Consider the following 9767-nt stretch of genomic DNA (forward strand, 5'->3'; position numbering starts at 1 on the left):
GAAAAGCTATGTAGTATTTTTGCAAGGAGTGGGTGCGCGCACGTACGTACGTACGTGTACGTATGTGTAGTGTGAAAGATGTAAATAAAATAATTGTTGTCAGATTTGAAATATCACAAGTATTTCAAGTAAGTAAGTTGTTTATGTCCACTCGAGTACTCAGACGTACTCATAGTTCAGTGTCATTGCCATGCGCTTTTAGTATTGTGTAGATTCCAAGGTATCCCATGAGCAGGAGTATTTCTGTTCGAAAACTCAATCTTTATCTCTAGTGTGCCTGTGTTCAGTCTTTGTGCAGCAGTATTTTTCGAATTGGTGGCACTTGTAGTATGGGAAATCAATTGGCAGGTGGAAACTATGAGTATGAGCATCAGCTTGGTGTATTGATATCCCTGTATTCAGCATAATTATCTCCTGTAGTTTCTTGAGTGTGACTTGCGTTCGTGGTGTTGCTACTGGAAGAATTTTTCCTCCCTGGGCACTCGAAACTACTAAAGTCTTGTTCAGCTGTGGGATTGTGATGGTGATGGGAAGGATGGTGATGTGATATTGTACAATAATTAATCTAACTTCCACGGATATAGCGTCTACATATCCACCGACCAGCAGTATGAAGCGGCCTGAAAATGGTGAATCTGAAGATGAGGTTGATGTCGACTACACCGATGAACAAGTCACGGCGGTAAAGAGAGTAGAGAACGCTAAGGACTATTACACTATCCTTGGTGTTCCGAAGAATGTCACTGCGGACGATCTGAAACGAACGTACAGGAGGCTAGCCTTGGTTTTGCATCCGGACAAGAACCATGCTCCCGGTGCTGCTGAAGCATTCAAACAGGTGGTGAAGGCGTTCGGGACACTCAGCGATCCAGAGAAACGAGCCAAGTATGATAAGTACGGAGAAGATGAAAACGGTGCACATGCTAATGCCAATAAAAATAGCGAGATGGCTTGGGCATACTTTGAGCGATGCTACGGCGGTAACGTTAGCCCAGAAGAAGTATTCAATATATTCTTTGGAGGCCGTTCTCGCTCTAAGGATCCTTTCGAGCCGTCCGAAAGTGCCAAGTTCTATTACCGGACGGCCGGTGACTCCAGCGTATTCACCGATATTCAGCGCGTACTGCCGCTAGTTGCTCTGCTTTGCCTCTTCTTTCTATCCAGCCTCCTGTCAGACTGGTATCATCAGACCACATGGAGTGCATCGTCCAGCTCACTATATTCTGTGCCGCGTCGAACCCAGAGCACGCTCTACGACATCGAGTACTTCGTCGCCAGCTCGTTTGAACTGGACTACCCAACTGTCGCAGACATCCTGCGATTGGAAAAAGAAGTGGAGGAAAAGGTCGTCTCCGATCTCAAACATTTCTGCTCTCTGGAGAAAAGTACAAGAGACCAGAGAGTTGCGGCTGCACAGCGTGCCTACTTTCCTGATCCGTATCAAATTCACCAGCTGAAAAACCAGCAGCTAAAGAATTGTGAAAAATACAAGCAGCTGAAGAAGAATGTCATACGATCGGATCCAGTGTTGGGACAGAAAACTGAGAACACTGCGCACGGAGATACGCCTACGAAGTCAGTAGATGATAATGGTAACGTGGATGAGCTGATTGACAATGGGCATGATAATGATCAATATAGAACATTGAATGCTGACCCATTGCTTGAAGATGAGGAAGAAGAGGAGAGGGAAACCGAAGCTCCGTTTTAATCTCCGGCCGTCCTATGTTTGCTTTTCTCCCTCACCTGCAACCGACGACAGGTGCACCTTTTCTGGTGTTGATATTTTACTGTTGGGTTTTTCCTTAGCTCAACATTCTGACTATCCTCAGCACCCTAGACCAATCAAGTGCAATAAACATTATGTTGTCTTCTGTCTTAGTCTTTTACTTCGCTCCTTTGATGAATTTTCTACCGTTCTAAATCTGAGACTCAATTTTAGCCTTTCAGCATTCCATCTTTTTTCTCTTGGAGTGTTGCAGTACTTTACACAGCGATGGTTGGAGTCATGTTTGACCAATGGTCTGTTCTCACAGTCATAGACCATTGTGTGTGTGTGTGTGTGTGTGTGTGTGTGTGTTTGTGTGTGTGTGTGTGTGTTTGTGTGTGTGTGTGTGTGCGCGCGCATGTATGCACGTGTTTGAGCTCATGTGCTGTCATCATTATCAATATTAGTTTCCTGCAGCTGGTTCTGCTTGCCACACGTTTGACTTCCATCCAGTTTTCCCCAGTGCTTTGTTATATCTAGGTCTCTGACTGATCTTGAGCGTGTTTATGTGCTGCCTTGATGAAGCTTCATATTTTATTTTGTCCATTAGCAGTGTGAACTTCTTGCTGACTCTGGTACTTGTACTGACCCTCTAAGCTCTAGAAATGTAATGAGTCTCACAATGATGAGAAAGTGCTGTGCTCCTGCGTGCAGATTGACTACATGTGTACTGTACTGTACTGTACGACACAGCATGAAAGTATGTGCTGTGTATTCAAATACTTCGAAGTGTGCTGCCTGAAAACGAAATTCTCCTAAAACGAGGAAACGCTTCCGCTTTCCGGAACCTTCAGAGCTCTCCCGTAATTTTGGAAGACATGAGCCAGCCAGCCAGTAACTTGCAAGCTTGGAGACCAGGCTTTAATGATAGCTTGCATACCGTCCTGGCTCTAGACAAGAAAAAAATGGCTGATGCATGTGGAAAAATGTGCTGCGCTTGCGTAGTTGTTCTTACTACGATACGTTCTAACAATAATGAGATGCCTTTTGTCGTGTCATACCGTCCTACCGGTAGGACCCAAGAAATCGAGCTGCAAAAGTAATTTTGGTTGAGAAATTTCTTGAAACAATTGTTGAGATGAGGTCTTTGTCAGGCAAAGTAATGGCGCAAAATGCAAGGCTATGTCCAGTGCATTGCGTATGCGCAATTTTATCGATTGTCCAAATGGCTGCACATAATCCTCTCGGTGCGCTAGCAACTCTGTCCTAAGTGAATTTTGACCATGGCACATCAATTGTGGTGAGGTCCTAATGTTTTTATTAGCTTGCCAAGGCAGTGGAATGCATAATGCCATACTCCGTTTCCATGGTTACCATGGAATTTCGTAGTGTGCCTTGCGCGATCACGTCTAAATTTTGTGGACTCCTTCATTAGCCCCTACGGTTTAGGGTAAAGTTTTAGGTCAATGTTAGAACAGAGGCCATGCAGCATGTCTGTGTATGATGGTCCTACCGGTAGGACCGAGGTCTATGCAAGCTAATTAATAGGATTTTTATGAGCATTCACACGCGGCTTTGGGACGAAAATGAGAATACTACTGCTTTTCCTGGAGCATTGGCCTCAACATGGACACAGCGTATGCAAGAGGCTGTTGCATGACCATGATCAGGGGCGTGCTTGGCCCCCCAACTAGGGGGGTGCACGGGAGCCGAGGGGAGCCCCCCGGCAATTTTCTGCAATTTGTTTGCAACCTTTCTTGAATTTTAGAGCATATTTGCATACATTACAATTGCAATTACCCAGATTGAAATTTTTTGGGGGGTGCACGTGCCCCCCGTGCCCATCGCCGAGCACGCGCCTGATGATGTCCATGTACACATGGCTGGACTGTGTGTGACTCCTTGCTCATGTGCAACCGACCAGAACTGTGTTGTTGTTGAATTTGACTGCTTGTTGACTCCACCTGCTAATAGTGGTTACATGAAACTGCAGGAGACCAGCACATAGGACTTAATTGGTGGAATCTTGATAATTCGAACCAAAAACTTCTAATTATCCGGACATTCTAAATATCCAAACATGAACCCACAACACAATAAGTATGTCAAAATGCTCTCATGGTCACGCAGACTTGCGCTATGGACCTTAGACACAGATTCCATGGATACCGAACTGACCGGCACAGCCTGCTCATGCAAACTGAACTGACCAGTACAGTGTACAGTGAACTTCGAATTACACTTTGCTAACTTCAAATTATCAGCACAAATCCCACACATTTTTTATGTACGTGGAATCCGTGGGACTTCTAATTAATTAACCGGACCTGTTCAGTTCGAGGTTCGAATTATCAGAAAAAAATGTTATGCGGGGATCGTATTGATAGAAATCGGTCCTGGAAAAACTTCTAACTAAGCGGTATGTTCGAATTTAAGACATATTCGAATTATCAGGATTCCACCTGTATACCAGACGTATGCGCAAGATAATAAGGTAGCGACTAGCTGAGTCCAGAGCATAACAGTTAAACAAGAAATGTGCTTCTATTCGTACATATGTGACAGTGCAATATGTAGTACACAATATCTGAGATTTAGAGGGGTCATTTACCATTGTGCTTTAAAATTTGGAGAGGGTCGAGAATGCGTGCTCGGACTTGACTGGGTATGGAAAGGTTTCTGAACGATAGCTACAAAAGGCGGCCCACGCATTCCTTCGGACGTTGTGGGCCAAGTACAGCCGCGAAAGGGCCAGGACTGATCGGATCGGGTAACAAAAGGTATTCAAAATTCAAGCAAAACTGAAGGTTGAGACCGGCATAGTTTTAAAACAGACACAAATCACATGTACCAGCTTAGGTCCAAGTATCCACTTGTTTCTGAGGACAGACGCAACATACTTAGAGTTCGATTAAAAGCAATCTACTAACAAGCGATGCACACCTGCTAAATACACATTGGCAGTCACGTGTTTCCAATCACGAGGCTTGCCAATGAAACAAGACGTCTCAGGGATTATCCAGACATGTTCACTCAGGTTGGCTTACTCTGGGAGTGGTCCGACCTTTGGTCCATTCATTTTCTTCCTGCAATTCGAATCAGAGGGAGACAACAACGGTGCGATTTGTGAATGTACAGGCCCTTATAAAATTGCACGACAGAGAAACTACTTTTTTATAGTCAAAAACTTGTGACTCTGTGTGTTATTCTTTGCGACGTTTTATACAATGTAAGTTCACTGTACTTATTGGTCAGACAGCCTTGCCCATCCCCTGCACATACACACACGTACGCCACACGTGCACACCGTCCGGGCACACACACACACACACACACACACACACACACAAACACACACGTACGCCACACACACACGTATGCCACACACACACACACACACACACACATACACACACGCACACACATTGTGAGAAAAACACACACCTCCCACAGACGAAGAATAGCTGCATCCTGGCAAAATTGGATTGCCCTATTTCAACTGGTATCCCAGCCAAGTCCCCACCATCCATACACCCTATTCGCCAGAAATAAACCCAAAGAAATGATTACAACGGACCTGAGTTCTAATCTCTACTTACTTGACTGCAAGTGTGATAATGAGGATAATGAAAACGGCAAACACGACACAAGCAATGACGATGCCAACAATTGTACCGGTGGTAAGGGTTGATGATGATGCGCCACTGTTGCCATTATTAGCAACTGGAGTAGTTGAGGCCTCTGAAGTTGTAGTCGTATTATCATTTGTCATGTTGTCAGTGGTGGAAGGTGTGCTTGGTGCTGCTGTTGTTGTCAGGCCACCCGTTGTTGCACCAGCAGTAGTTGCACCAGCAGTGGTGGGAGCTGCCGTCGTACCGCCGGCCGTTGTAGCCGCTGCAGTAGTGGAAGCTGCTGTTGTCGCTCCAGCAGTGGTTGCTGCTGCTGTTGTCGCGCCAACCGTCGTCGGGGCAGCCGTCGTTGGGGCAGCCGTCGTTGGGGCAGCCGTAGTCGCGGCAGCCGTCGTCGGGGCAGCCGTCGTCGCGGCAGCCGTCGTCGGGGCAGCCGTCGTCGCGGCAGCCGTCGTCGGGGCAGCCGTCGTCGGGGCAGCCGTCGTTGGGGCAGCCGTAGTCGGGGCAGCCGTCGTCGGGGCAGCCGTTGTCGGGGCAGCCGTCGTCGGGGCAGCCGTCGTCGGGGCAGCCGTCGTCGGGGCAGCCGTTGTTGCCCCAGCCGTTGTCGGGGCAGCCATCGTCGTGCCAGCCGTAGTCGCGGCAGCTGTCGTTGAGGCAGCCGTCGTCGGGGCAGCCGTCGTCTGGGCAGCCGTCGTCGGGGCAGCCGTCGTCGGGGCAGCCGTCGTCGGGGCAGCCGTTGTCGGGGCAGCCGTCGTCGGGGCAGCCGTCGTCGGGGCAGCCGTTGTTGCCCCAGCCGTTGTCGGGGCAGCCATCGTCGTGCCAGCCGTAGTCGCGGCAGCTGTCGTTGAGGCAGCCGTCGTCGAGGCAGCCGTCGTCGCGGCAGGCGTTGCCGGGGCAGCCGTCGTCGCGGCAGCTGTGGCCGGGGCAGCTGTAGTCGCGGCAGCAGTCGTCGCGGCAGCCGTCGCTGGGGCAGCCGTCGTCGAGGCCGCCATCGTCGGGGCAGCCGTCGTTGCGCCACCCGTTGTTGCATTATCAGTGGTTGCTGCTGCTGTTGTCGCGCCAGCAGTGGTTGCTGCTGCTGTTGTCGCGCCAGCAGTTGTTGCTGCTGCTGTTGTCGCGCCAGCAGTGGTTGCTGCTGCTGTTGTCGCGCCAGCAGTGGTTGCTGCTGCTGTCGTCGCGCCACTCATTGTTACTGCACCAGTGGTGGAGGCTGCAGTTGTTGCGCCACTCACGGTTGGAGCTCCGGTGGTGGAAGCTGCTGTCGTAGCGCTGCCCGTTGCTGCTGCTGCTGTCGTAGCTGCTGCTGTCGTAGCGCTGCCCGTTGCTGCTGCTGCTGTTGTTGCCCCACCCGTCGTGGGGCCAGCTGTGGTGGCTGCTCCCGTTGTGGTTTGTGCAACTATACAGTGTACTAGCATTGTCTTTTCACCAACATACAGGCTGGACAGCACAAGCCAAGCTAGCACCAGTGACCATGGCGACGGAACTAGTCGCTTCTGCGGTATGATCAGGGCACACGGCTTGTTTGCCGAAATTCTTGAACCCAAATCCATTTCCAAGTAGATCAACCTCCTGGCAGATGATGTCCTCTTCGTACAGGCCTTGCCTTCTCGCCACCAGAGGAACCTCTTGTCGGATGCCGATAGTTCCCCGAAGAGGCGACGACGGATCAAGCCCGAGGTAAAGCAGACAGGATTCGCTGTTTATCCAATATCCTCCCCGCGGCTCGACCGTGTGCGATCCTTTCTCACAATGACAGAGTGGTGTAGATCGACCTGAACGGTATTGACCACGAGTGTCGACACTGCACCCCCGGCAACAGTATTCACCCAGGCCAAGTACTCTGTACTCTGTATTAGTGTGTTGCATTAGCAACAATACTCTTGCTATTGTATTAGCGTCGAGAGAAAACTTTGTGTTGGCGCTAGGCTGATGTTGAGCTGTATGAAAAGCGCTTCGCACACAAACTGTAGATCTGCCCTTTCAGGCTTTGTGCGATACCATCGCGTTACCGGTATGTAATTGTTACGACCTATTCTTGTCAGTGTTATGTCATAACAACTACATAGTGCATGCATGCTGCATGCTAGAGCCGGGCCAGGGCTATACTGCTATAGCTGCAATGATTATGTCATTACAATGTCTAGCATGCATGGTGTGAACGATGACATGTGCGATGTACCATGATTACGATCATGATGTGGCATTCTGTAGATCTACTATTATCTGTACCGCCCGGATGTACTGTAATCACTGGTAATGCCAGGTGTATACAGCCATCATGTGTTGTTAGTTTACTTTATGGGCCGCTCGTGTACGTGTACGTTCTTGTCGTGACTCGTTGTTGTTGAGAAGTAACGCGGAAATCTGTGTGTGTCACCATGGCATGGGTATGTGTAAGCGAAGTACAGTGTCATGTCGTCTGCAGTACTAAAAAAATACCGCCAGTGATTATTACTAGGTACAGTGTACTTGAAGTTCAAGTAGTTAGCTCAGAGCTACATTGTACGTAACTTCGTAAGAATTAGATGCAGCATCCTCGACCCAAACCCAGCCTGCGGGCCAGGGCCCTGTTCCTAATCGACACCAATGACAATGTTGGCAATGGCGCAGAGGACCACCCTACCCGAAGGGGTTAAGCTCGTTGTATATGTGTATGAAGGCCTCTTTTACGGGCAAAGCGAAGCACAATCACCACCATGTATCAGTACAGTGAATTATAATAATACAATAATTATGCTGATGACACTACAGTACTGAGTATGATTATAAGACGTGTGCAATCAAGAGTACATAACCCCCCCCCCCCCCTGGGGGGGGGGGGTTAATATGTAGTCTTGGTGCAATGTATACTGTGACAACGCGAGCCAACCTCCTAGATGATGATCACAGCGCTCCAGCAGGCTGTAGATACATCGCCAACTGGGTCGGGCACCCTCAGACGTATCAAGTATTAGTTTGAGCCCACGACTCACAAGCCCTCACCAGCCCGAGTCACTCACCGGCGATGCCATGACCGAGCTCCTCCCATCACATTCCAGGGGCAGCTGTACCCGAGATGGACTGGCTCCATCTCCTAGGGGTCAACTTCCACAGCCAGCTGTGCTTCAAACAGTACGTCCGTCGTCCGGTCCCTCGTATTACTCAGTGCGCTGAGACTTGGCTTCTTCCACTATGATGCCAGGCTGTCCCGGCCCTAAATCAGCTGTGCCGTATGTAGTCTACCGTGGGCTTGATAACTATTGTCCGGCCAATCCTGGAGTATGGAATGCTGGTATGGATGAGCGCAGCACCCTCTGTACTTGCCAAGCTTGCAACCACTCAGCGCAGGGCGCACCATGCTATCGGCGATAGCTATTACCGTATTTCCACAAATAGTAGGCCGGTCTACTATTTTTTCAACCTCGTCCTAACCCGGCCTTATAATCGAGGACGGTCTTGTATTCGAGGACGGTCTTTTATTCTTTCAACCCAGTTTGACCCCCCGGTCTTCTATTTCTTGCCACACAGTTTTACCCCCGTTCTTCAATTTTCTTCTACACAGTTTGAGCACGGTCTTCTATTTTTTCCCACAGTTTGAGCACGGTCTTCTATTTTTAACACAAGAACAAAGACTCATTTAGTAGGCCCGGTCTTCTAATCGGAGACGGTCTTTTATTTTTTCAATCGCCCCCTGCCCCGGCCTTGTATACGAGGAAGGCGTTGTATACGAGGACGGCCTTTTATTTGCGGAAATACGGTACCTGCCTAGTGTGGACATCCATCCGGTATCGCACTGTTGCTGCCCCCTGCTACCTCTTCAAGCTCCACCACTACCTGGTCCCAGTGGCCCTGTCATGGTCACAGCCCTCCTATAGCCTACCCCAGCCTGCTCCAGCCCAGGACCCGAGTCAGCGTCCGCACAATCGCGAGCAACCACCCATTTCAGCTTGCAAATACTGCCCCACCTCAGTCTCGGGACGATGTCCTTCGGTCCTTCCCCCCCCCCCCCCCCACTCCATGATTGAGACTTGGAATTGCCTCCCAGCCTCTATCCTCAAAGCTCACACCTCCCAACCAGAGAGCCGTGAAAGCCCTTTTACGACTCCCTGGTTGCGGGGCTCAACCATGGTGAACGTCACCCGTTATTGCAAACAAATACCATCGGGCCCTTGGTGTTCGTCCTAATGAGTTTTGACCGTATCCTAGCTTTGCATGTTCAATTGTTGTGTCATGCTACAGCACTAACGAGAGGGAGAGAGAATCCGTTACCCGATGAATCCAAAAATTAATGTTCTCTAGCCGCAACACTGCTCACATTCCCCGACGTGGGTCCAGTCCTGCATGCACGCCATTCACCACACCACGGAAACCATCACCAGCTTAGATATACATGTACAATGTAGACTGTCAGCGCTCTGTAGTGATCATAACACATAAGATTTATTATAACA

General features: G+C 49.4%; 2 protein-coding genes across 2 annotated transcripts; one reads left to right on the top strand and one right to left on the bottom strand.

Moving 5' to 3' along the window:
• Nucleotides 1–95: 95 nt before the first annotated feature.
• On the top strand, nucleotides 96–2333 carry LOC135805994 (dnaJ homolog subfamily B member 12-like). The gene has a single exon (XM_065320116.1). It carries the CDS (start codon nucleotides 611–613, stop codon nucleotides 1709–1711), a length of 1101 nt encoding a protein of 366 aa, XP_065176188.1. The 5' UTR covers nucleotides 96–610; the 3' UTR covers nucleotides 1712–2333.
• Nucleotides 2334–3756: 1423 nt separating this feature from the next.
• On the bottom strand, nucleotides 3757–7345 carry LOC135805995 (mucin-5AC-like). The gene is made up of 2 exons (XM_065320118.1): nucleotides 5308–7345; nucleotides 3757–4794 (listed from the first exon to the last, which is right to left on the bottom strand). The coding sequence occupies exons 1-2, from the start codon at nucleotides 6885–6887 to the stop codon at nucleotides 4752–4754; spliced, it is 1623 nt and encodes a 540-aa protein (XP_065176190.1). The 5' UTR covers nucleotides 6888–7345; the 3' UTR covers nucleotides 3757–4751.
• Between the last annotated feature and the right edge of the window lie 2422 nt (nucleotides 7346–9767).

The sequence above is a fragment of the Sycon ciliatum genome, chromosome 1 (assembly GCF_964019385.1).
Source record: "Sycon ciliatum chromosome 1, ocSycCili1.1, whole genome shotgun sequence".
NCBI lineage: Eukaryota > Metazoa > Porifera > Calcarea > Leucosolenida > Sycettidae > Sycon > Sycon ciliatum.